Genomic DNA, 27,974 nt, shown 5'->3' on the forward strand with positions numbered 1-27,974 from the left:
TGCGGAAAATCTTGGACCAAAAGAGCTCTTGCCCACCTAACTAGAAACCCTTTAGGGCAAATCTGTTTAGAGCTGTCCAAAGAATGATATGTAGACAATGTCAAGCATCTTCACAAGTTAAATTGCTTTTAATATTTCCCAAGTCTGTAATTCAAAAATAAAACATATTAGTTAGCATTTATATCCTCAACCCCCACAATACACTCTTCAGTTTTGTATCCCTCCTGGACAATATTCACAAGTGCCAAATTCAGACTAAAAGGTGTACTTTGCACCCTTAGAGAAACATCCTTGCTTTATCCTGGTAGCTCATGCAACAGATTAAAATGGTTTCAGTTTTGCCCACCGAAGAGGCTCATGGTACTTTCTTTAATGGAACATTTAGATTTCTCCCCCTCCACTGGTGATTCAATATATACAAATATTCTTTCCCTGCAATGTTCATGTACCAAAGAAGTGCTTGGCTTCAGAGTGTCTGAACATTTGTGGTCTGTACCAGATACCAAGACCAGAATACTAGGGCATGCTTTGATGGAATCCATGTCAGCAGCCTTAAGAAGTTATTAAAACTTTCCCCACTTTAGCGATGCAGATGCAATTACAGCAGGAACCGAGGGAAGACGGCAACCTGAAGTCTTCTTGTTTTCAGAGAGGCGAGATCTTGAAGCTTTAACCAAGGGGGGCAGCTTAGCCTTTTTGGTTTGATCCGGTGGTTTCTTCCTGTCACTTGCCTTGGGCTCTTCTGCAGACACTTCATCCAGCTCTGGGAATGTCAGCTGCATGGACTTTAAGTCAGACTCTGAGGTGCAAACGATTCCCTTGCTCACCATCCGTGCAGTCATAGGTAAGTTGCTGGGCAAGGTGAAAGTCTCCATCTCCTACAAAGGATTGCAGAGGCCATATTTGAAGGGAGGATTGTGATGGAGGACATAGCATGATCAATGCATATAGAGTGCAAATCCCCATTCTGAGCTGCTTACAGCCAGTTAGGGCCGGAGTAGACATGATGCTAATTTCATGAATGCAATTTAATGTGCAGTTGAAAGCCTGATCTTTCTTTCAAATAGAAATAGCAGCTTTGGAGTGGTGTTTCTTTTGTTGGGATTGTCATAGGCGATACAGCTATCAATGGCTACTGGCCATGATGTCTATGCTCTGCCTTCATGGTTCTGAATACCAGTTGATGGAAACCGCAGAAGGGGAGAGTGCTCTTGGGCTCAGGTTCCTGTGGGTATCTGATTAGCAACTGAGAGAACAGGATGCTGAACTAGATAGGCCATAGGACTGATCCAGCAGGACTATTATGCTCTTATGCTAGTGGTTTCCCCGCCGCCCTTCTCACTAGCCCCTTGGTCTATACTCTAAAGGCTGCTCAGACTTCCCTGGGGCTGTTATTTGCATAGCAAAGAAGGAAGGAAAGCACACATTATTTGCACCCAGGTGATTACTATGGCCCTATCTGCACTATCCATTAAAAGCATCATCATACTGTTTTAGCCAGTGATGGCTTCACCCAAGGAATCCAGGGGATTTGAGTTTGTTAAGGCTGCTGATAGTTGTTAGCAGATCCCTATTCCCCACCACAGAGCTACAATTCCCAGAGTTTCCTTGGAAGCGGGGGTTAATTGCTAAACCACTCTGGGAACTGTAGCTCTGAGAGGGAGCGAGGGTCTTCTAACAGCCTGCTGTTTCCAGGATTCTTTGGGGGAAGCCACAACTGTTTTAAGTGGCATGATCCTGCTTTATTTTATAGTGCAGGTGTCTAGTTTAGCCCTTGGTTGGGGAACATCTAGAAGAGTGTGTGTGTGTGTGTGTGTGTGTGTATTCTTCCCCCCCCCCCACACACACAGGAGAAGAAGAGAATGGGTGCGTTTGAAGTCAAATGCATTTTCACCATCCATTTCCCTGCAGAACTGTTGGCTCACTCCTGCAGAAGACCAGCCTACTTGCGTAAGCATGGTACATAATGATGGAGCTGCAAACTCATAACTCCTGTGCACAGGGAAGAGGGGATCAGAATTTTCTCTTTCACAGAACCGGAGGTGCCATTTTGTTTGAGTATGCAGATTCAGTATTATTGCTCCGTTCACACAGCTAGGCTGCTCATGTGAGCTGTGAATTGTGGAAGCTTGCTCACAGCCGACAGTGGGAAGCAACTCTCTTTTTCTTTCTTTCTTTTTATTTAATTTATTTAATATAATTATCACAAAATATAAGCAAAATATTGCAAATACGTACATACATATATATTTCAGATAAGCACACAAATATAAAAAAGAACAAAAGAGAAAAAAGAAGAAAAGAAAAAAAGAAGAAAAAATAAAGAGAAAAAGAAGAAGAAAAGTTGGAAGAATTTCTTCCAAATCTATTCTACAAATATCTCAATATGAAAATAATAATAAAATTTCATTGACTGACTTCCATCACTTACTCTGCACTTCCTATATACATTTTAAGCAAGATTGGATCTGTTATTCTGTATTTTCCCCATACAACCTCACACAAATATTCCAATCAATAAGTTTTCTAAATCTTTCATAAATCTATCAAACTGCCATTCTGAGAGCACTAACTCAAAGTCCCAGTGAAATCAACGCGGCTTGGCATTTCATGTGGCTGGGCTGTGGTGCCACAAAGCAACAGGATTAAGGTAAGAGGGCAGGAAGAGAGGAAGAAGAACATTTGTATGAGGGGCCTGACACAGCACTCTTGCTCTGGGCCAAGCTTCTATCCTAAGTGATGTCCACCACACAGCTAGGCATACTTGCTTTGGTAATAGCCTAACATGCTAAGCACCAAAGATTCATGAGACTATAATCATATGATAACATGATGCTAGGGGTTTTGACCTGCTCAGGTTATCAAATAACAAACTGTAATGATTATGTATGTAATGAAACTCACATGTCAAGTCAAGAGACAGCTGTAAAAGGCCAGCAAAGGACTGGAGGCAAGCCAGTCAGAAAAGCAGGTAAGCCAAGGGGCTCTACAAGCTCTAGAAGCATGTGTTACATACCGTAGTTGCCAGCGCATGGAAAGGTGAACAGCCTGCCCCAAACCGGTTGACTTTGTGGGGGTTGATTTCTCCAAACAGATGTCGGCGGACTGTCCTCCTAGCTATTCTTTGCAGGAATTCTTCTTCCAGATTGTGTTTGAAAAAGCTCTAGTGTCAAAATTGGACAAGGAAAGAAAGAAAGAAAGAAAGAAAGAAAGAAAGAAAGAAAGAGAAAGAAATGCATGAGCTGTCATATCTGTCAGTCAGAAGCAGAGTGAGGCCTGCTTCACAAATATATCAGAAGAAGCTGGCAGAGTCCGGAGGATTGTAACGCTTCAGGTGGCGCCATTTCTGAATGCTCACCCCACGTTAAAAAAACACACCACAGAACAAGCTGCACACCAGCAAGAATGGTTCTAGCTTTTCTGTGCTAATATTCTGCTTAAGGGGAGATGTTTGATTGTTGTTGTTTTTAAAAAACCACAAATCATGGGGGGGGGGGCAGGGCACACACCCACACACCCACACACCCCTAGCTGGTCAACAAGAGATTTAGAGTGAACCTTGAGATCACCCCTACTGACATTATCTGCATTTTTCTGGGCCAGTAGGAGATGTGAATGCTGCTGGTTCTGATCTGGTGAGGCTGCTTCCAAAGAGGTCTCAAGATTTGGAAACCCTAGCTGTAATATGAACAGAGGAGTTGTGGTGTCATTTTGTGATCAGGCGAGGAGCTTGGAAGTGCTGATGGAGGGATTCAGGCTAAGGGAAAACAGGACTTCTCCAAAGTGGCTGCAAGTGAGTTGGGACACTCATTTGATCCATCCTAGAGAGCGAGTCTCGTGGTATTTGTTAGAAATGCTTACATTTTCTTTCCAAGCTCTTAAAGTATGAGGCAGGTGGAGGAAGTAGGATGCAGGGGAGGCATAGTGTACTTTTGTAGCTGAAGGTTCTAGCTTCCAACAACAAGGGAATAACATTGCCAGGGCTCTCCTCTCCTCCTTCCAATCACATTGATTTCAAAGGGCAGAACAGAACAAGTCTTCATTCCTCCTAACTCCTCAGTCCCATAACCACAACACCTATCTCTTCGAGATTCCGCAGGTTGCTTACCTAAGGACAAGTCTAGGCTTTTAGTCCATTTCCATACAAATGCCCCCCCAATGTGTGGGATGGGGAAACTACTTGCAGAAAAAATATTGGCTCCCTTTGTACAGCTCCCAGCCCCCCACACCTATCTGTCGGAAATTTGGCAGGCTTCACCTCCTCAGAAGGGGCTATATGCCTGCAAGTTTCATCCACTGCTATCCAAAAGTAAAAATGAGATACTATTTATTCATCTCCCTATGTTGGTTAATGGGGGAGAGGGACATACAAAACCTCACATTTCCAAAGTGAGGTTCTACTTTTGACTCAAACTGAAGATACCCAAAGCAATATGAGATGAAGTGGCCTCGTTTTTCAAGTGCTGAAGCAGACTCTGAACGAAGCATTATCTTTTGTGCACATCCCGGTATATTATGCACAGCAACGCCATATCACAATTGGCTTTTAAGGTTTCTTTCACTTTCAAAAGAGGATTCAGGAGAGGGGGTGGCACTCAAGAAACCCAAACCCAAAACCTCACTTTGGCACATGGATTGATATGTGCAGTTCTCTGGATCAAAGCTGGCTTACTCTCGGTAAAATTTCATTATCACATGGAGCCCCTTTGATTAACCAGTGCTTATATGAGAAGCCCTTAACCTTGACCTGAATTCTAACCTACACTGGGGAAGGAGGGGTGTGCGTGTGTGAGTCAGATCAGGATCAGAGACAGCAGGAAGAGCGAATGCTATCGTCAGTGCTGTTACCTCGTGCTTCCTTTGCCCTAGGATGCTGCTTAGCGGGGGTGTTTTCAGTCGGCTTTGCGCCGTGTCCTCTGAAGGAGCCTGATTGGGAGACGCTTGTCGAGGACGGTCAATTCTGGGTAGCTGAGGCTCTGAGGAAAGAAAGCAGCCTGGGATGTAGTAGGAGGCACACAATATATTTTGCTACTACTGTGCCATCAAGCTTTGATGAGCGAGTCTGTTTATGGACATTGGTTTATTGTAAACGGCTTACAGGTCTTTTATTATAAGTGCCGCAACCCCAGAGTCGGTCACGACTGGACCTAATGGTCAGGGGTCCCTTTACCCTTACCTTATATAACTTTTATTAAAATCAATCAGGCAAGCAAGCAGCTCTGGGGAGGGGGGAGAAGCTCCTATACCAAGCAACTCATGGCTGCCTTCTTTACCCTTCAAGTCTCTAAGCCTGTATTCACAACTGCCCCTTGCTCTCCTCCTGAGTTAGTGGCAGAAGTGGGATCTCAATGTGTTTAGTTATGATGGTGCCTGCTCATCACACTCTGATGCTCTTACTGCCTGGGTTTGGATAAAGTGTCTTTCCCCCGGCCTCTGTGCTTGGGCTCCTTGTAATATTGGTGTGTGTTTGGGCGTGCGTGCATGGAAAAAGAACATCTTCAATTTGGCGAGAAAATCAGGAATGTCAGAGCTAGTTAGGAACAAGCAAACCTGGGGAAAGGCAAGGATGCTCATGTTGGTGGGGGGGGGACTTGTAGGACCCGCACACCTACTTGCGTCCCACCTGCTCCCGCTAAATAAGTCAGAAGTGTCCAGCAGAAAGATTTGCCCAGCGTCCTCACAAAGATATTGACCACATATCTTGGGGAAGGGCCATAGCTGAATGGGAGAGCATCAGCCTTGCCTGCAGAAGGTCACTGGTTCATTTCCCAGCAACTCCAGATAGGGCTGAGAGACAACGCCATCTGAAATCCTGTCAATGTTGACAAGACTGAGCTAGAGGGACAATGGTCAGATTCAGCAGAGGGCAGCTTCCTATCTTTTTATATTGTTGGTGGAAATAGGATGCATAAAGCACTAAAGCAGTTATTAAAAAGGCCCAGAGACTTTAGTTCTTCAAGGCAGATGAAGTTCTGCCCAATGTTACCTGGCTGGCACTAAACAGTGGAATGCAGCTCACAGCAGCACATTCTGTGGCTTATGAAGAAACACACAAAACAAAACAAAATCACACCTCTTATTATATTGATTAATCTTTCTGACCGCTGTGAAACATTCCTCATGCCAGTTGTCATGTTGACTTTGGGGACATCATTATATTTGCTGCAGGTGGGAAATTATCCACCAGTCTCTGCATGTGTTAATATTGATTCAAGCTGTTACCAGCCTAATTAAGGAAAGGAAATATCATCTGTGTCCAGCATTTGGAGATGTTCAGCTTGGCAAATTCAAGATCCCCCTTTTCTGTATTCACTGCAAATGATGGGCACTCTCTTGTGTCTAGTGTCCATCATCTGTATATTGCCCTTCACTTCTGTGAACTGGCATTAACTTACAGCTGAGTTCAGGGATATTTTTTTCTTCACCTTGTCCTTTACCCCCAATTTGTCCTCCCAATTAGAGCCTGAGAAATGTCCCAGTCAGGTGTTCTTGTTCTGCATCCTGGATCTATAAATATTGTTTGTTAAGCGGTGGCACTGAAACTTATTTGGGAAAGTGATTTGAAATATTAATTTCAGTAACTCAACACTCCTGTGAGCTGATACTGAGTCAGCTCTTAATTTTGGGTGAGCCTGGTAGGGGATTGCTTTAATCTAAAGATCTGGTGAGGTTTTGCCATTGCTGCCTTTCCCCTGACTTACACTTACTAGTCAGTGGTAGGCATAAGGACTCTTCAGTAGGAGTCATATAGTCCCCATGATTCTCAGTAGCTCTTGGCAGCACATAGGGTCTAGCAGAGGCTCCAGCTGTGAGCCCCTCACTGCAGCAAGATAAAGACGGTTCAGGAAAAGGGAGAGGGTGCTGTTGGCAGAAGATTTGGTGTGGGGAGGTTTATAGACCCCATGATGCTTCAGATAACACCATCAGGAACATGGTGGACCTGAACTTTAGCCTGGCACATCATTCGATCTACTGAAAACAATTTATCTTGGAAATTGTTTTAGTTAGTTAATCCATTCCAAATCAGTCTGGGAAGAACTCGCCCATTACTGCTTGACAGCAAAGGAGCTGACACACCCCACATGCTTTCATGGGATACAAGCAGAATGCCTGTGAGACAATGGAAGCAAATAGTCTACCAACAATAGCTTTAAACTCATGCATAATTCCCCTAATTTTCTCGACTCGTTCCAGGCATACCAATTAGTTGGGAGATAAGATAGCGTGCCTGGCTGAGTTACTGACAAGGTCACAAAGATCTCAGTGCAGGCGATCTGAAGATGCTGCAGGTATATCCATGTTTACCTCCATCAGTGCCTGGTGGCAGTAATTGGCTGGATGAGGTCTATAAGCCAATAAGCTGAAGTTGAATCCTGATGAGATGGTGGTGCTGTTGGTGGGCTATTCTTGAGTCTGGGGAGACAACCTGTTCTGGAAGGACTCAAACTGCCCCCGAAGGAGCAGGTATGTAGCTTGGGTATGCACTCTTGGATCCAGCTTTGCCACTTGTGGCCGGTGCGTCTCCCTGACTGTGAGCTTCAAGTGACAAATTTTATCGAATGTTATGCAATAAATTCCATTACAAATTGTGAAGAGGGGCAGACTCAAGGCCTGCCCATCACTTTTGATCATCTAATGTTTATTGGATGGATTTCCCCCCCCTAAATTGATTTTTGAATTCTGAATTTATTGTTATTCACGTTTTTACTGTATTTTATGCTATTTTTAGTTGCATCAATTGAGTGTTTTAAATTTGTTGTTAGCCGCCCTGAGCCCAGTTTTCTGCATCTGGAAGGGCAGGGTATAAATAACAATTTATTATTTTCTTTAAAACACACACACAACAAAAGGTGCTTGGGGTGGGTGCTAGAGAATAAATCCCCTCCTCCTCCCTCAAGCAACAAACCCCTCTGCTGGTGACTCTATACAACAGCAGGAAGAGGAGAAATAATTATTTCTCCCCTTGGTCCCCTCCCACTGGTGCTGCAGCAAGTTTAAAAATCCAGGACCTGCCCCCCCGCCGTCACTTAGCAAGGTAACAGCAGCATGGAGAGGGAGGGGAGAATTCTTCTGCAACCTGGGAGCATCCCCACGCCCCTCCTTTGAAGTTACACTGGATTTCCAAGGCTTCCCATGTGTTGCAAAGCACACCCTGTGGTGATCCTTTCACCTTCTGGATCAGAGATGGAAAGGATCAGCACCAGGCAGGCTTTGCAAGACATGGGCACCCTTGGAATTCCAGCAGAGCTTCAAAAGATGGGAGCAGAGGTGCTTGGAAAACTCACGCAGTGCCGATTCCCTTCAACACAGATCAGCACAGGGTGGGTTTTCCAGGCCTCCTTGCACCCCTTGTACATGTGCTTCTTTCACTTGTTTGCTGCTTGCAGCAGGTCTGATTTTCATGCAGTTGTTTACTTGTTGGTTATACTTCCATACCGCCGCTTATACTTTCAAAAAGCTTCTGATAAAAGCCGCTCATTCTGAGTAAGCTTAGCAGACATGGGATAAGAAGACAAGTCCTCTTATGGATCAGAAACCAGTGAAAGAACAGGAAGCAGAGAGGAGGGATAAAGGGACAGTTTTCACCGCGGAGGGGTATAAGATGCAGGGTCCGCTAGGGAACTGTTTTGGGTTTGTAACTCATTGTTAGGAGAAATGTGTATGTGGGGTGGGTGGGTAATCTGGATTATACCCTGTGCCCTTTCTAAACCTGTCATCCTGTGTGCATGGCAGAGGGAATCAGCCAAACCAGTTCCTTTGTGAAGGTGATGACTTTGGCTGGCAAGTTAAGTACCGCAGTTTACATATCCAAAGAAGTTGCTCTGTGCCGTAGAGCAAATGGGTGGCCGTTCCTCACACAGGAGAACAATAGGCAGAGTTGTGTGTGAGTGAGCTGGAAGCAGGTTGGAAACTGGAGACAAAGAGACATGTTTGCTCTGTGCAGTTTGCAATGGCTTATCAGGAAACAAATATCGGAGGCATGGTGCCTAGCCTGATTAAACTGTCGATCCAGTGTGTGGCTGCTTTGAAAAAGCCAAATTCCATGCTAGGGAACATTAGGAAAAGGGGATTGAAATTAAAACTGCAGATATCACAATGCAACCACACTTGGAATACTGTGTGCACTTGCGGTCACTGCATAATTAATAATAATAATAATAATAATAATAATAATAATAATAATAATATAATAATAATAATAATAATAATAATAATAATAATAATAATAATATTGCAGTTGTAGGAAAGGGCAACCAAAATAATCAAGGGATCGGAGCAGCTCTCCTGTGAAGAAAGGTTGCAATATATAAGGCTTTTTTTTTACTTCAGAAAAAAGCAAGTAAAATGAAAATGCTACAGTTTATAATTATGCATGCTATGTACAAAAACACTCTCTCCTAACAATAGAATCTGGGGCCATCCAGCAAAGATGAATGTTGAAAGATTCAGGACAAAGTAAGTACTTATTCACATTAAACTTCCTAGAAAAATTATGGGATTCTCTACCAAAAGATGTAATTAATTATATCCACCAGCTTGGATGGCTTTAAAATGGCATTAGACAAATTTATGCTATCTGTAATGCTAATCATGATGATTATGTACTTATCAGAAGTGGTATGTCTCTCTGTAGCAGTTGATGGAGATCAAGAGGGGGGAAGAATATTGTTGTGTTCATGTAGTACTTCCAGGCTTCTTGCTGGCACCTGCTTGGCCACTGTGAGAATAGGATGCTGGAGTAGATGGGCCTGTGGTCCGACAATGCCTTCCTTGTCCCTGCCATAATGGGCCAATGACTATTCAAGGATGCTCAGCAAATATATTCTGTTCCAAGAGGAATGAGCATTTTTACAACATTCAGGTTGTTTTCTCAGAGAAAAGCAGATGCAGGTGATTGACGGCGAAAGATAGACTGAGTGTCAATAGATTAATCATGTTATGATTTGTGTGAAAGACAGGCAGCGGCTGATCTCCAAGGCGATGTTTGAAGATGGGATTTTGAAAGAGAAAATTATGCAGTGTATCTGTTTGAACAAGGGAATTAGATATCCCCCCTTTTTCATTTCTCATTTCAGATGCTTCTGATATGAAATGAGTTTGAAACAATGGGCTATGCAGAGGTAACACCCTCCCACCCGTCTAGACTTCATAAACCAACAGTTCACAACACTCTTCATTTAATATCTGCCATGATATTTTTCACTGTTTCCTCTGAATAGCAGCTGAGAATGCCTGCTTTTTGCTAAAATTTCAATTGAGATAACGTCCTAGCTCCTGTCATGCTTGGCAGTTTGTTTCGTTAAGCCATTGAACTTACAAACAGTAAGTAACATTCACTTGCGAAACTACATACATTTTCGGATGGGGGTCAGGAATCAGGCTTCATTTACCATAAGCAGAGACATAGGCTTGGTTCAGACGTAACAGGAAACCAAGGTTTCCCATTACCACAAATGGGTCTGCAGAAGCCTCAGATTTGCGTGCTCCATCTTTTACAGCTAGGGGCAAGACATTGTGGGCTTTCATTTCCAGTTTTAAACAAAGCACTATTTAATGTCTGGACAAGATATAAAGACTTTTTGGAGAACAAAACCCCAAGGCGGTTATCACCTATGGAAGCGAAAGCTATGAAAAAACTTAATATGGAGGCCAAATGGCCAAAGTATTGTGAAATTTTGGAACAGGATGGTAACAAGCTGAAATTGCAGAGTTATGAGAAGCTCAAAGGGAAGGTGCGAGACTGGTTACATTATTTTCAAATAAGAGAGGTTTACAATCAAGACAAAAAAATTGGTTTTCAGGTGGAAAAATCAAAGTTGGAAACAGAATTGTTAGAACCCAATGCTAAGATATTATCAAGAATGTATAATTTGCTGTTGAAATGGAGTACTGAGGAAGAAACGGTAAAATCTGCTATGATTAAATGGGCACAAGATATTGGTCATAATATTTTGTTTGCCGACTGGGAGCAGTTGTGGACCACTGGGATTAAATTTACGGCATGTAATGCCTTAAGAGAGAATATTATGAAAATGATGTATAGGTGGTACATGACCCCAGTCAAGCTTGCAAAAATATACCACTTGCCCGATAATAAATGTTGGAAATGTAAAGAAATTGAAGGTACATTCTTTCACCTTTGGTGGATGTGCCCGAGGATTAAGGCTTTCTGGGAGATGATTTATAATGAAATAAAAAAGGTATTTAAGTATACTTTCGTGAAGAAACCAGAGGCCTTTCTCCTGGGCATAGTCGGCCAATTGGTGTTAAAGAAGGATAGAACTTTTTTTATGTACGCTACAGCAGCAGCAAGAATACTCATTGCAAAGTATTGGAAGACACAAGAATTACCCACCTTGGAAGAATGGCAGATGCAAGTAATCGACTATATGGAAATGGCTGAGATGACTGGCAGAATCCGAGACCAGGGAGAAGAGTTGGTGGAAGAAGATTGGAGGAAATTTAAAATTTATTTACAGAAGTATTGTAAAATGTATGAATGCTGATGACATTGAAATAAAATGAAGGGGTTCTAGTAATAAGAGATAAAAAATTGAAATTTGGGAGGTAAAATATATAAGGACAAAGTAGTAGGATATGAATTTGCTGAACTAATTGTTAAAAAGGGATATAAAAAAGGGAGGCGTGAGGAAGTCAGGAAAATAAGTTAATTGAAGATAAATAATTAGAAAAGAGTGATTTGTGTTTTTTCTTATTCTATTTTTTGTGTGTTGACTGTTCTTTTTTTTCTCTTGTTAAACGTTTGTATTTTATGTATTGTGAAAGTTTGTATTGTTGTGTTTTATATTGTTTTTCTGTGTTTTTATTGTCCTATTTTTCTATTGTTAAACTTAATAAAAATATTATTTAAAAAAACAAAACACAGTTGCCAGTGGGGGAAACTGTACTTTGTTGAGTTGAGCAAACCACTGTTCTCTGAGCTTGGACAACACAGGAAACTGTGTCTTGTTTAAAACTGGAAGAACAAACTTTTACTCTCCTCATCACAGCTGCTCCTGCAGGCTGGATTAAGAAGTACTGCATAGATGTTGCAGTAGAGGTCGTTTTGTTGGTGTCCCATTACAGAATTAGATCAACTAGCTTTCTAGGTTGTGGCCAGGCAACATCCCTGTCACACTATTGGCTCCAATGAGCAGGGGAAGCACTCTTTTAGGGTGTACTTTCTCTCAGTTTTGGGAGGCAGCGATTGAGTTTGCCTTGGCAAGTGGAGGAAGGTGGAAGAAGAGCCAAGAGGCAGCTAGGGTTCTAACTGCAAAATGAAGACTGGGGGGAACATAAACCCATTACATGGGAGTGGGCGGCCTTGTCTGACTACATTTCATGGAGAGAAAAGACAGCTGCTAGAGAGTCATCACAGGCTCCCCTTTCAAGCCTGACAAATAAGAACAGGCAGTTTTCTTGAATTGTATTTCTCCATCCTCAGATTTCCTGGAGGGTGAGGAGCCTCTGTCCTTCAGTTTATAATGTGAGAGACTCACATGCCCTTTGCAATTGTTTCTAGTTACAAAACAGTAATGTTTAATTACTTATTTGCATCTCTTTATAGAAGTACAGTAGTACCTCGGGTTAAGAACTTACCGTAATTCGTTATGGAGGTCCGTTCTTAACCTGAAGTTGTTCTTAACCTGAGGTATCACTATAGCTAATGGGATCTCCTGCTGCCGCCAACTCACGATTTCTGTTCTCATCCTGAAGCAAAGTTTTTAACCCGAGGTACTATTTCTGGGTTAGCGGAGTCTGTAACCTGAAGCGTCTGTAACCTGAAGCATCTGTAACCCGAGGTACCACTGTATTTATAGTCTGCCCTCATAAGATATCAGGGCAGAGGTGTTGCAATCCTCCGTTCACTACAACCTGGTAAACAACAAACATCTCAGCTGGTTTATCATGACAAAAAACCTTGAGGTTACACATTTCATAAATTACCCACTGCCTGCCACTTATATATCTTTTCCAGTTTCTAAAGTATATGTTAAGGGATTCTTGACTCTGCGAAGCTGTTTATATACTTAAGTGAGTTTGGATTTCCGTATGCACTGAGGCCAATTGTTTTGGGCTGAGTTCCTTCTCTTAATTGTTATCCTTTCACCACAGCGGGTTTTGCATTGATGGCCACAAAGTAAAATGCTTAAGCTTCCCCACCCTAACTGGTCCAGCCCCAGGACAGAGAGCTTACAGCAGGCGGCCTGCAAAATGATCTAAATAGCTGCATAAAATAAAGTTAGGGCTGACAGACTGAATGGGGTAGTCAGGGCAAACTTGGATTTGATCAAATCTTACATACCTTAATGTTCAATTTGCTTATGCACATCCAAGGCTTAAGGTCAAACAAGAACTCACACCAGAGATGTGTGACTAGAATCTTTCACAGGCCAATTTCTGCTACTACAACTACTACTAATTAGCAGCCCCACGTGGCTGCCTTGAAGATGACACACACAGAGAGCAAGCCTTTCCTCTTTCGCCCTTTAAAAGATCCGAATAGCCTTCCTGCTGAAACTGCATCTTAATTGCAGAGCAGAAAAAGTAGAGAATATCTCCTCCCCTTGGTGCTAGTAATAGCAGTACGGACATGATGTTTTATTTGGCCCCGATTTTTATTTTTAACGAGAACGATAATTGTATAAATGTAAAATAATCCAGCAGATATAAGAAACTCCTTTCGCAACACTTTCTCCCACTGATGGTTCTCTTCGGGGGGGGGGGAACAACCACACAAACCCAGGCTTAAAAGCTAGCCGCTTTTTTGTTTTCATGAAAGTAGGAAGAAATGACCGACTTCTAACTTTCAAGAACACTAAGCATTGCAAAAACAACAAATAATATTTTTGTCTGAATGCTTTTAAATAATTTCCTTTGCAAAAAACACCACCACCCCAAATGTTGAGGAGCAGCAGCCTCTCTTCCCAATTTTCCAGTAATAGCCTCCGCACTTGAATTACAGCCTCTCTTGGCTGAGAAGGCAGAAGAATCTCCAGATAACAGTGTCTTGAACTGCACAGTGCAAAGGAGGGGTGTAGCATAGCTTTTCCTCCCTGTTAAACAGCTGGCACAGACTTTGCCTTTCACTGTTGAGATAAGGCCTGCTATATATCCATCCAAATAGCCGTGTGGATGCAGCACTAATCTGTGTTTTAACACACACGTTCACAAAGGTGTTTTTGGCCAACCCATTAAATATAGGATAAAGACAGGTGACTCATAGACCCACAAAACAGTATTTAAGGCAATCTGTGCCAGTAGTGATGTATGGAAGTGAGAGCTCGACCATAAAGAAGGCTGATCTCTGAAGAATTGATGCTTTTGAATTATGGTGCTGGAGGAGACTCTTGACAGTCCCATGGACCGCAAGAAGATCAAACCTATCCATTCTTAAGGGAATCAGCCCTGAGTGCTCACTGGAAGGACAGATCTTGAAGCTGAGGCTCCAATACTTTGGCCACCTCATGAGAAGAAAAGACTCCCTGGAAAAGACCCTAATGTTGGGAAAGATGGAGGGCACAAGGAGAAGGGGACGACAGAGGACGAGATGGTCGGATAGTGTTCTTGAAGCTACCAGCATGAGTTTGACCAAACTGCGGGAGGCAGTGGAAGACAGGCGTGCCTGGTGTGCTCTGGTCCATGGGGTCACGAAGAGTCAGACATGACTAAACGACTAAACAACAACAACAAAGGGCCAACGTTTCATTAGGCGGAAGGTGGATAGAGGAACTTGGCTTCTGCTTTTATGTAAAGGCATGGAAATCAGTTGGGGTTTTTTAAAGGCTTTTCTCTCCGTTGCCTAGCACTGAGATGGTGCTTTAAAATGCTTGGGATGGCAGATAAGCGGTGACTTTAAGACTGGCCAATAGCAGGAGACTCATGTAGAAGGAATGTTTTGGCCTAGCGGCCCACCACAAACTCTTTATTTGTATTTACAATGGCAGTTTCTCCCTATGTACTACAGTCGTTGCGCTTACAAGTCTAAAGCTGCTGCATTGCCTCTTGGGAATGGGGAAAAGCATACTTCCACGTTTATCAAGTGAGCACCCCTATTTGAACTGCTCGCTCCATGTCAATCATCCGTGGCAACCGTCCTTCCTTACTCTTCCCTATTCTCACCAAGATCTCTCTGAACTCAGTTCCCCTCCACCTGTTCACGCTGAGCACTTGCTATACTAGTAGCAAGAACATTATGACCTAGCAAGAGCATTTCCAGAATGTGCTTGGCACTGTTCATGGCCCTCATATGCACCATACATTCAAAGCATTTCATACAGCTTTTTAAACAGCCGTGGCTTCACACCAAGAATCGCGGGAACTATAGTTTCTTAAGGGTGCGAAAAGTTGTTTAGAAACCCCAATTCCCCCTGCAGAGCTACAATTCCCAGAGTGGTTGAACAGTCAATCCCTCTTCCCAGGGAACTCTGGGAATTGTAGCTCTCTGCAACCTGAACAAATCAGGGCTCTTCGTGGAGGGCGGACCATGAACTGTTTAAAGTAGTATGATGCTGCTTTAAATGCACAGTGCAAATGTGGCCTTATTAGTTATAATTTGTGGCAGCACAAAGACCAAGAAAGGCAAGCTGTGTGATAAGGAGGCGCATGAGATACTAGTTAGGACTAGAGAAGAGGAGATGCATGTTATGGTCAGAGCCTACTGCCTGTAACAATTCTTAATTAAGAAAAATAATAAGTATTTTTTAAGATTTCGTACAGCATCCTCTCCATTAGCCCATTAAATGATTAAGAATAGGATGCAGGGAGTGGTGAGTTAACTAGGACAACTAGAAACACTCATATGTGTTTATGCGAATCTGTGTAACTAATTTACACAATCTCTCAGGAGGGGCTTGCAAGCATTTGAGAATTGCAGAGCTCCCTGTCTGGCTAATGGCTAGGAGCTGAGTTTAATGCAAGTAGGTATATCCTTCCTCTGCATTCCCCAGGTAAGAATTTCACCAGGCAGTGTTCCTTTATTCCTTGGTATGTGTTTAATTATATTGCTCGTATGTGCCCAGAGGACTTTGGCAGCACGCATAAAGGAGAAAAATCATTTTTGGGTGTGTGTGTGTATTATTTATGATGATTATTAGCGGGATTCTTCATACTGCATGGCCATGGAGGCTTATATGAAATTCCAGAGACCGCATTGTACAAAACGAACCCAAACACCTCCTTTTCTACAGCTGTGCATTCCTTGTAGTGTGGTCCCTGTCTGTTTCTTAGCAATATGTCAGGCCTTTGCAATCTATTGAATAGCTTGGCAGTTGCACGAGGCTGTCTGCCTGTTAGAACCATCTGTTGCTAACTCCATCCTGGTGTGAAATCCTACCGTTTCATATGTCTAATATTTCAGATATTTGCCTGTTGGCTGCCACGAGAGTTCTGAATGAACAAGGACTTGCGATCTGGACGGAGACTCTGCATTCCTTTCTCTCAAAGGCTTTGGGAACTGTGACTTCCTCGGTTGTTGTTGTTGTTGTTTTAAAAAAAACTATGCCAGCAGACTGTTCTCTGGTGGAACAAACAGAACAACCCACTGGGACCTGGCTGGTTTTTTCTATTATTATTATTTGTGCCTAAGACAATTTTCCTTCTGGAATTTGATTAGCTTGTCTGCATGTCGTGGAGACTGTGTGTTATGGAGAGTTACTGCTGCTTCGCCATCTTCTCTCCCCTTCATTTGTAACGGCCTGTGCCATTGGCTGCTTACTGGGGACAGGGAGACTCAAGGCATGGTGCATGTTGCATGTTTTGTAGAGCTACATGCGAAATGTGAACTGAGGACTCACCCACACTTACATTTGCCCCACATTTCTAAGTGCAGGTCCATAGAACCACAGAACTGAAGAGTTGGAAGGAACTACGAGGATCATCTAGTCCAGGATTCCCCAAACTTGGGTCTCCAGCTGTTTTGGGACTACAATCCCCATCATCCCTGACCACTGGTCCTGCTAGCTAGGGATGATGGGATTTGTAGTCCAAAATCAGTTTGAGACCCAAGTTTGGGAAACCCTGATCTGGTCCAACCTCCTGCAATGCAGGAATCCTTTTGCCCAACATGGGACTTGAACCCACAACCCTGAGATTAAGAGTCTCATGCTCTACCAATTGTCTGGGTGCTTTTTCTTTTTTGCCCAGGCACATTCTCCGTGAAAACCTGCTCTTTACCGCTGGGTCAGAGCAAAAACCTGAATTGCCATGTATTCTGATTCAGCGTTAAAGAGTGGGTTTTCTTTGGGGAAACCCTGTTGGGGCAGGGAGGTGGGCTGGACATCTCTCCATGCAATGGGCAACAGAGGAGGAATCTTTCATACCTGATAACAAAAGTGTGGAGGTCGGGTATGAGTGATCCCTCTTTCTTTCATAGAATTGTAGAGTTGGAAGGGACCTCGCCTTTCTGCACGTTACTATAACAGCTGCAAGCAGAGCTCCTGTTTCTCTGTCCCAGCTCCTGCCAACCTAGCAGTTCGAAAGCATGCCAGTGCAAGTAGATAAATAGGTACCGCTGCAGCGGGAAGCTAAACAGTGTTTCTGTGTGCTCTGGCACTTAGCACAGTGTTCGGTGTGCCAGAAGCAATTTAATCATGCTGGCTACATGACCCAGAAAGCTGTCTGTGGACAAACGCCGGCTCCCTCAGCCAGAAAAGCGAGATGAGTGCCGCAACCCTATAGTCGCCTTTGATTGGACTTAACCACCCAGGGGTCCTTTACTATTCTCCTACAGTAGCTATACATGCCAGTTCTGTGAGGAAGTTTTTGGCACAACAAGCTCTTGCTTACCTGGCTCCTGCTGCCCCTTGCCTTCCAGCTTGCTGTCCTTCGCCAGATCCCCGCTGCTGCTCCCATGCTGTGCTGGCTCAAGGGTCTCTTGCTCTGTACTTTTGAGAGGTTCATTTACACTGAAGAGTTGTCCCTCCTCAAGGATCGGCAGCGTGGCAAAAGCCCTTTTCTTTTTATTCTCTTTTCTCTCACCTCGGATGTGACTCCATGGGTTTCTAATCCAAAGGGGGTAGGGATTTAATGTGTTTTACACACACACACACACACACACACACACACACACACACGGACGTGGGTGGTGCTGTGGTCTAAACCATAGAGCCTAGGGCTTGCCAATCAGAAGGTTGGCGGTTCGAATCCCTGCGACGGGGTGAGCTCCCATTGCTCGGTCCCAGCTCCTGCCCACCTAGCAGTTCGAAAGCACGTCAAGCGTAAGTATATAAATAGGTACTGCTCTGGCGGGAAGGTAAACGGTGTTTCCGTGTGCTGCTCTGGTTCGCCAGAAGCGGCTTTGTCATGCTGTCATGCCACATGACCCGGAAGCTGTCTGCAGACAAACACCAGCTCCCCCGGCCTATAGAGTGAGATGAGCGCCACAACCCAGAGTCGTCCACGACGGGACCTAATGGTCAGGGGTCCCTTTACCTTTACACACACTATATGTGTGAAATAAACACACACACACGCACACACATGCTTATATGCTTATATCCCATTTCATGTAAACAAACAAACAAACAAAATATTGTTTACTTAAACGTCTACATTTTGTATTTATGGTTGCTTTGCCATTTACAAAGAACACATCTCATGCAGTCATTCAAAAGATTAATGAAAGCCAACACGGAACACGAGCTGAGAGAATGTTTAACCGAAATATAAATAAAATAAGCAATTTAAAAATAACAGCACATTTAAAAAAAGTATGTGTTAAGTATGTACGACTCACTTGCAAGTAGTGTTGTCAGATACCCTTGTAGGGATTTCGTACAAGTACTATACCTGGTGTTCCTTAACGAAGAGACGCTTAATGGTGGCCAGTTATTATTCACCAGGCAGACGGTTGGGCTGTGTTTATGCCCCTGCATTGCGGAGCCACAAGGGCCAAGTGGGTATGCCATAGAGTGCATTCACAGTATATCAGAGAGATGGAGGTTCATGCATGGAAGCACAGATCTGGAGGGCATAAGCAGAGCCCTGCTGGATCAGAACAAAGGCCTATCTGGTCCAGCAGCCTCTTCTCACAGTGGCCAACCAGATGCCTGTGGAAAACCTGCAAGCGGGACCTTAGCACAAGAGCACTCTTCCTTACTTGCAAATCCCAAGAGGCTAAGGTGAGTTTGCATTTCAACTAAACAGCAATTTCTGATGTTTCCCCTTCTCCAGCCCCCCTCTCATTTCAATGCTGTCATCAGCACTGTACACACACTTCTATAAATAACTACTACGTAATAATTGCTTTCTAAAAAAATTAAGTTCAGATTTTGGAGCATAGCAAATAAGGATCCTATGTACATATGGAACATACCCAGCTACACCTACTGTCATAGTATAAAAGTGTCACACTGTGTGTGTGTGTGTGTGTTTAACAAATTCATTTATCCCCCACAGCCCAGACTTGATAATGAGGAAGGCTGCAGAAGAAATAGCTTTCACGTTATAACTAATTGCAGTTGTTTTCAGTGTAAAATATTCTGCAGGGAGAAGCTTGTGGGCCAGTTGATAAATGCACTGGACTTCGGAGACTTGAGATCAAACCCCAGTTCAATTACAGAGTCACTTGATAACTTTGGACAAGTCACGATTTTTCAGCCTCAGTTATCAACCCATTAAATGAGAATAACAATGGGCAACCTTATGGGGCGTGTTATAGAGAAGTCATACAGGGGCATATGGAACATTGGGATTTATAATGATCATAAATTTAAACAGACCGCTCTTCAGGCTAGAGGAACGCTGGGATCTCTGCAGCATGAAATGTTAGCTAGATTACATGTGCAGTTGTCAGGTAGGTGACATGTTAGGTGACACTTTAGATAGATGGCGTGCAAATCCAATACACCTCCTGCTTTACAGAAATGCTTCAAGGTTCTCCAATGCTTGGAGGAGGCTTTGAAATGATGGATGAGAAATGCATACCTGAGGTGTGTGTGAATACATCTCCATCTTTTTCAGTGTCCACAAAGAGCAGTCGCAAGAAGGCCTGATCCAGATTGGGACCACAGCACTACACAAGCAGCCAGGGGCAGGAGGAGAGATGCTAACTCTTTTCCTCACATCACTTAACCAATAAAAAATTCATTTCAAGCTATTTGCCTTGCTGTAGAGCAAACCCCACACAGCAGCACATACCGTATTTTTTGTCCCATAGGGCGCACCGGCCTATAGGGTGCACCTAGCTTTTGGGGGGGGGGAAATAAAGAAAAAAACTTTTATTTCCCCCCCCCCCAGGCGCGTGGCTGGGGCGGGGGAAGCCCGAGCTTCCTCTGACCCCAGCCCCCAGAACAGGCTGCTCTCCGCAAGCCGTGGGAGAGCTGCACAACTTCGCGCACCTCTCCCACGGCTAGCGGACAGCTGCGTGAAGCCCGAAGCCTGGGGGGCGCTGAGCTCAGTGCGCCCCAGGCTTCTGGGTGCAGGCAGCTCTCTACTAGCTGTGGGAGAGCTGCGCGAAGTCGTGCAGCTCTCCCACGGCTTGCGGATAGCCTCCTGAAGCCTGGAGAGCGAGAGGGGTCGGTGCACACTGACCCCTCTCGCTCTCCAGGCTTCAGCGAAAGCCTGCATTCGCCCCATAGGACGCACACACATTTCCCCTTCATTTTTGGAGGGGAAAAAGTGCATCCTATAGGGCGAAAAATACAGTAGGCTATGCCTTTATATTTTCCAATGCAGGCAATAGTGTCATCGGGGGCAGGGTTTTCATTGGCAGAGGGGCAGTGGGGCAGAGGGCTGCACAGCTACTGGCCTCCTGGATGTGGGCATTGCTACTGTTTACCTGGTTGGGGCCGGGGTGAGGTCAGGTGCACTGGCGAGAGTCCCCAACCTCACCACTGCCCTGCCTTGCTCTCTCTGTGCAAGCAGCAGCAGCACCACTGTCAAGAGGGTGGCTCAGTGGTTCTGCCCCACCATATGCATCACTAGGGGAGAAATTTAAACCAACAGGCAGTGCCACCGCCACCACCACTCTGGACTAGATGTAAAAAAGAAGGCAGGCAGGCAGTGTTCAAAATTCGGCAGGCACATTTTGCACCTGACTATCAGCCACTTCTCCTGCCAACCTAGCAGTTTGAAAGCATGTCAAAGTGCAAGTAGATAAATAGGTACCGCTCTGGCGGGAAGGTAAACGGCGTTTCCGTGCGCTGCTCTAGTTCGCCAGAAGCAGCTTAGTCATGCTGGCCACGTGACCCGGAAGCTGTATGCCGGCTCCCTCGGCCAATAAAGCGAGATGAGCGCCGCAACTCCAGAGTCGGCCACGACTGGACCTAATGGTCAGGGGTCCCTTTACCTTTACCTATCAGCCACTTGCGACCAAGTGAAGATGCCCTGGTGTCAGGATGCCACCTGATGTCTCCACCATTTGGAGGTGCATGCCTGGAGATTCTTGGATCTTGACTGTTTTCATGCACTAATAACACATCCTCTAGAATTCTGTCCATGATATTTTATCTGCACAACCAGAATGAATTCCAGGAACCCAAAAGCCGTATTGAAAAATGCAACTTTCAAGCCATCTGGCCCCCAAATGGCAACTAGATGTTCCGTTTTGGCGACCGTAAACCCATTTGGTGCCTAGCTTATATATCTTTTTTAAAAAAATGCTTTTTATTAAGTTTTCTTTAACACAAACAAAACAAAATAAATACATTAATGTTCTACAATCTTATGTACACTTATTTTCTCAACGCTCTATCGAGCACGGACTTCCCTCCCTCCCTTCAGAAGTTTTCATATTAATCTTTCCTTTTTTCACAGATTCTTAACATCATCCTATTCGTGTCATAAGATTTATTTTAGTCCTACTACAGTCTTTAAAGTTCTACAGTTATTATGTATATACTCCACAAATTTACTCCATTCACTTCTGAACTTTGTTTCCTCTTGGTTACGGATTCTGTGGGTCAGTTTTGCTAATTCTACATATTCAACCATTTTTGGCTGCCACTCCATTAATGTTGGTATTTCCTGAGTTTTCCATTTTTGGGCTACTAAGATTCTGGCAGCAGTCGTAGCATACATGAATAATCTCTGATCTGTTTTTCTTATTTCATCTATCAACCCCAGCAAAAAGGCTTCTGGGTTTTTTTGGGAAAGTATATTTAAACAATTTTTTCAATTCATATCCCAATTTTTTTTCATTTTCTCACACGTCCACCACATGTGAAAAAATTCGCCATCCTTCATTCTACATTTCCAACATGCTTTACTGATCATTCTGTACATTTTTGCTAGCTTGACAGGTGTTAAATACCTAGCTTATATATCTTGAGTTTCTCACACTCCAGGCAGGTGGGGGCCGCTTGGAGGCAGACTGGAGGAGCGATGCCCCATTTGTCCTCATTGAGTAGCCTCCACTGGCTTAAATCCTCTTCAGAAATGTGTGGATCAGTTAGGAGCATAAATAATAACCTCTCTTGAAGTGCAGAGCCTACGTGACTTGGCAAAGTTCACCCGCAGATAAAACTATGCTACAGGACATACAGTTAAGAGGGAAATGCCAGGGTAGTAAGATCACCCTATGTGTCTGCTTTTCTTATTCCTGGGAAGCCCTCAAGTGCTTTTCTTGAGCAAAATGGCAGAGAGAGCAACGCGTTTAAATGCCAGTTTGGAACAAGAACTTGGGGAGGCGAAGCACTGCAGGGTCATTTTGTACATAAAAGCAACCCCAAAACAACTGCCTTGGGAGCAGGATGTCTGTGGGATCCCTGGCTAGGCTGTGCTCTTGAGGTAGTGCTGCAAATTTGCTTTCTGCAAGGTTGCCAGCTTGGAAGCACTCTCACTGTCAGAGAAATCTCCTCAGCTGCTGCACGTAGAGTTCCAGGTCCCACAGTCAGCAGCACGTTCAGAGCCGAAATGCAAGTTTACAAAAGGTTGAGAATTTTTCAGATTTTGCTGTTTGGGATTTGTTGAATCCTCTTGACCTCAAGGTTCATCACTGAAATGTCAGGATCAAAATCTCACTGCAGAACGCAGAACGCCTCTTTGTGCATAAACAACCCACAGTTAGATATAGAACATTGTCTCAGTGTTTGTTTGTTTTTAAAAATATATATATCTATGAGCTGTGCAGTTAGTATTCAACTTTATATGTGTTTTTTAAATGTTTTTTAAATAAGTAAAAAAAACCTTAATGCTGTGCTGTCTGCCTACTGAGCCCACGGGAAAAGCTCCATTTGTTTCTTGTGGGCACAGTATGCATGGTACAACACATGCTTGACCTGCTTTCCTGAACAAAGAATTTACACAACCTGGTTGGTAACAGTGGCGGTCTTTGGGCTGCAGTGTGGTGCCCAGTGTGGCTGAACCAGTCAAGCTATCCTAAAACGGCCTCTTTTAGTGGCAACATTAACTTGAAAACCTGATGATTTTCAAAGGTTGTGCTATAAAATTTGCCAATGGCTTTGGTAACAGCGCAGTCTATTTTTATATATCCTGTACAACCGTTATAGGCAATGCAGTGTTTTGTGGCCCCTTCAGTGGGAGGTCGTTTCGACTGAAACGCAAAGGATTTCACCTCACAGTTTGCTGTTCCCCTGCGTACACAGCAGGGGTCAGCAAACTTTTTCAGCAGGGGGCCAGTCCACTGTCCCTCAGACCATGTGGTGGGCCGGACTATATTTTGGAGAGGGGAAAATGAACAAATTCCTATGCCCCACAAATAACCCAGAGATGCATTTTAAATAAAAGCACACATTCTACTCATGTAAAAACACTAGGCAGGCCCCACAAATAACCAAGAGATGCATTTTAAATAAAAGGACACATTCTACTCATGTAAAAACACTAGGCAGGCCCCACAAATAACCAAGAGATGCATTTTAAATAAAAGGACACATTCTACTCATGTAAAAACACGCTGATTCCCGGACCGGATTTAGAAGGCGACTGGGCCAGATCTGGCCCCCGGGCCCTAGTTTGCGTACCCATGGTACACTGCATACATTTAAAACACATTTCCCCCTCAAAGAATCTCTGGAATTATAGTTTCTCAAGGGTGCTGGGAACTGTAGCTTTGTGAGGGGTAAACTGTCCCAGGATTCTTGTGATGGGAAGTGGGGCTGTGCTTTAAATATATGGTGTGTATTCAACTCTTCCTTGCAGGAAAGATGGACCCATAAGGGCTTTGTTTTGTCCCTTGCTGGATGTACCTCCCTCTTATCTCCATGCTAGGGAGAACATGTGGAGGAGTAACAGCAGCAAACCTTTGGGGAAATGGGGCCTCCTAGGGGGGAAAAGGGGGGGAAACTTCATGGATTCCTCTGTGTCTCTGAATGAAAATCATATTTGTATGTCTGTTCACGGACTTAATTCAAACTTCTCAGAGCACATTTGTTGGCACCGTTTCCTTAAACTGACCTTTTCCTTTGTAAACATATGGAGCTGATTTTCCCTTGATGCAACTGAGTTTGCGAGAAAGAACACAAAGGACTTAGAACGATAGGGCTCCATTTGTTGACACTGCGGGTACACACACAGCCTCGGTTGTTTTCATAGAGAGGACACCCTCTCAAAATGATAAACCAGGCACCTTATGAAACCTGGGTCAAACCTTTGGCACAATAAAGAAGTCATGTCAGCTCTATAAAGCATTTTGATAGCCTGCCTGGGTCAAATTAATATTGTTTATTGATTTTGCCCCTAGTTATGCAGGTTAGTACATTATTTGTTCTCTTTAAAAGGATATTTTATGACCTTAATGAATATATTCTTTACATAAATGCTCTATAAAAATAATAATCACAGGGTCTGCAAATATGTATTGATTCAACGTATTCTTTATCAGCTCCAGATTATTATAGAGCAGTTCTTCAAGACACTTGAACAAAGTGAAAGGGTTTGCAGCTGAAATGTGGTTTGCATACATGTTATATGGATACAGAAGCATGCATAACATTTGTGTAGTGTTTGTAGGCATTTGGGGCACAGTGGAGGGCAGAATACGTTGATTCCATACCTGCAGTATTTCTCTACAGCACTGTTCTTCAGTCTTAAATCCTTAGATGTTGTTGGACTACAACTCCCAGCACCCCTAACCAGTTTAGCCAATAGTCATGGATGATGGGAACTGGAGTGCAAAATCTGGGAAGCCAAGATGGAAGAATGCTGCTCTACAGGATTCTGCCAGGATACCACAGACATTGCAACAGACATGTTCAGGCATTTGACTGAACACATGAATATCCAGTCTATGATTGAGGACCAGCCCTGCCCCATAACATTCCCAGGTGGGAAGACTGCTGTTTAGATCCTTGTGCTCAACACACCTCTACAGAGTGGAAGGAATGCGAAGTTATATGGATACGCCGCAAGAGAAGATGATTGAAACTGTAGCAAAGGAAAACTTACCTGGAATGGGCATATATTGATGGTTTTTTCAGGCTCCATCTCTTTGGATGGGCAGGGCCCTGCACCAATTTTCCTTCTGGGGTCCAGAGCCTGGCATTTCTGTCAGAGGAGCTGTGGAGGATGACGGATCCTGAACCAAACATGAGGTCTTCAGTGCTCATCACACTCTTGCGATGGACTCTCCAGGAACCAGCGTGAAAATGGCGTCACCAGTATTTGCCAGGGAGCTGAGCAACAGGAGACAGAGACAGATATTTTGTAGAACACCTCCTCTCACCCCTCTCTTCCTCCCTCCTCTGATCACGAATAGAGACTTTGCATTCTGTCCTCTTTTCCTGGTGGTTGATTGGGATATATGAATCAGGTTTCTCCCAGCTGCTGAGCTTGTCTGCCCAGGATGATTTGCTCTTGTTTCACTTACAAGCGAAGTCGTTTCTTTTTATAAGAACTTCTAGCTATGAACATTGTTACTGTCCCCATGCTATATTTTAATTTAATTGGTCAGACATTTAGTATTGTTGTGGTTGTTTTTAGCTGTTTTAAGCATGCTATGGGGGATGTGGGTGGTGCTGTGGTCTAAACCACTGAGCCTCTTGGGCTTGCCGATCAGAAGGTTGGCGGTTCGAATCCCCATGACGGGGCGAGCTCCCATTGCTCGGCCCCAGCTCCTGCCAACCTAGCAGTTCGAAAGCACGCCAAAAGTGCAAGTAGATAAATAGGTACCGCTCTGGCGGGAAGGTAAACGGCGTTTCCGTGCGCTGCTCTGGTGTTGGTGTTCCATTGCGCCAGAAGCAGCTTAGTCATGCTGGCCACATGACCTGGAAAAACTGTCTGCAGACAAACGCCGGCTCCCTTGGCCCATAAAGCGAGATGAGTGTCACAACCCCAGAGTTGTCTGCAACTGGACTTAACTGTCAGGAGTCCCTTACCTTTACCTTTTAAGTATGCTATTGATTTACTTGAGTTGCTTTATTTATTTACTTATTTATTAATAGAAGTGGTTCATAATTTTCTCTAATAAAAATCATATCTAGTAAATCCCGTTATTTGTTTATTTATGGTCATGTAGATTCTTCAACTTACCCCATCTTAAATGACGGCAATCATATAACAATACTTTCAAGTAAAACCCAAATAAATATATTTAGATAACCAAATGATTTGGGTTCAGGCTGCCTAAATGATTGCCTCCTTCCATATAATCTTTCCCATATCCTAAAATCTGATGGAGAGGCCCTTAGGAAAACCTTATGCCTTTGGCCCTAGGCAATACAAGTCTGACCTGTCCTGAAAAATTTCAGTGCTGGAAAGGTTGCTACCAGCTGTACTGGATGAGGCACCTATGTGTTTACATATTAGACATATGTAAGGTGATGGCAGCATCAGCTGGTCAATGACAGTTGAAATTCAAGTTGCCTTTGCATTCCAGTCATATTCAGTTCATACTATACACCCTGTGTCCAAACAGGGTCCTATAAATAGGAACACAGGAAGCTTATAAGACTTTCTTGGAAATAATAATAATAACAACAATAATAATTTATTTATACCCCACCCCTCTGGCTGGGCTTCCCCAGTCACTCTGGGCGGCTCTCAACAGAATGTTAAAAACACGATAAAACATAAAACATTAAAAACTTCCCTAAACAGGGCTGCCTTCAGATGTCTTCTAAACGTCAAGATAGTTGTTTATTGCCTTGACATCTGCTGGGAGGGCGTTCCACAGGGTGGGCGCCACTACTGAGAAGGCCCTCTGCCTGGTTCCCTGCAACCTCAGTTCTCACAGTGAGGGCCAGAAGGCCCTAAGTGCTGGACCTCAGTGTCTGGGCAGAACAATGGGGGTGGAGACACTCCTTCAGGTATACTGGTATCCTTGGTCTATTTGGTCCAGTTTTGGTTATACTGATTGGCAGTGGCTCTTCAGAGTTTCAGACATGTCCAGCCCTACCTGGAGATGCTGGGAATAAAACCTGGGATGTGGATATGTTGTTAAATGGCGGAGCTTTGTGACCCATGGAGTAGATATACAGACTTAGCATCTTACAGTAGGCAAGAGCAAAGGGAACGAAACATGGAGCACCTTTGGAAAAGTACTGCCTGTCATGGTGGTTGGCTGTGAAATCTTCCAAATGCAACTACTGATTGGGTTTCATTTACAGCACCTTGAAAACATCTCATCCTAAAAGATTCAAAGCTGTAAGCCAATTGCAGCACCTACCTTCAGCCTGTGACAGAAAATGGTTACCCAATCCTGTGCTAGGCCTTTGGTCTCCCAAGTTTAATTTTAAAACTATATTTATTTTTGAGGGAGAGAGGGAGGGAGGGATAAATACTGTTCCTCTTTCCTTCCTTCCATCCTGTATTTCTTCTGTTTCTCACAGGATCTATTGATTTTGAAAACCAGGTATTTAGCCCAAGTATCATTGAGCCTATTTCTTACCAGACCTTTTTGGGGGGGAGATGGCTAGATTCAGTTCAAAACCTCTATGGCAGTAAGCAAGGTGACATGACGGCTAATCATTAGCCCTCAGTGTCTTATGGAAATATCTGGAAATCCTTCCTTCTTACTCGTATGGATTTGCGACTCTGAACCAACTGCCGCTTCCTAGAATGCCAAATCAGACCAC

General features: G+C 43.9%; 1 protein-coding gene across 4 annotated transcripts; it reads right to left on the bottom strand.

Annotated features, from left to right (window-relative positions):
- Positions 1–109: 109 nt before the first annotated feature.
- On the bottom strand, positions 110–27,971 carry LOC128407260 (uncharacterized). Of its 4 annotated transcripts, none has more exons than XM_053375396.1 (6): positions 27,916–27,971; positions 25,348–25,574; positions 17,788–18,002; positions 4,849–4,976; positions 3,017–3,163; positions 110–878 (listed from the first exon to the last, which is right to left on the bottom strand). In XM_053375396.1, the coding sequence occupies exons 2-6, from the start codon at positions 25,506–25,508 to the stop codon at positions 564–566; spliced, it is 966 nt and encodes a 321-aa protein (XP_053231371.1). In that variant the 5' UTR covers positions 25,509–25,574; positions 27,916–27,971; the 3' UTR covers positions 110–563. The 4 variants fall into 4 exon arrangements, with proteins under 4 accessions (XP_053231371.1, XP_053231369.1, XP_053231370.1 ...); XM_053375394.1 differs by having other exon boundaries at positions 27,793–27,957; XM_053375395.1 differs by having other exon boundaries at positions 27,788–27,957.
- Between the last annotated feature and the right edge of the window lie 3 nt (positions 27,972–27,974).

This window comes from Podarcis raffonei, chromosome 2, assembly GCF_027172205.1.
Source record: "Podarcis raffonei isolate rPodRaf1 chromosome 2, rPodRaf1.pri, whole genome shotgun sequence".
Classification (NCBI taxonomy): Eukaryota; Metazoa; Chordata; class Lepidosauria; order Squamata; family Lacertidae; genus Podarcis; species Podarcis raffonei.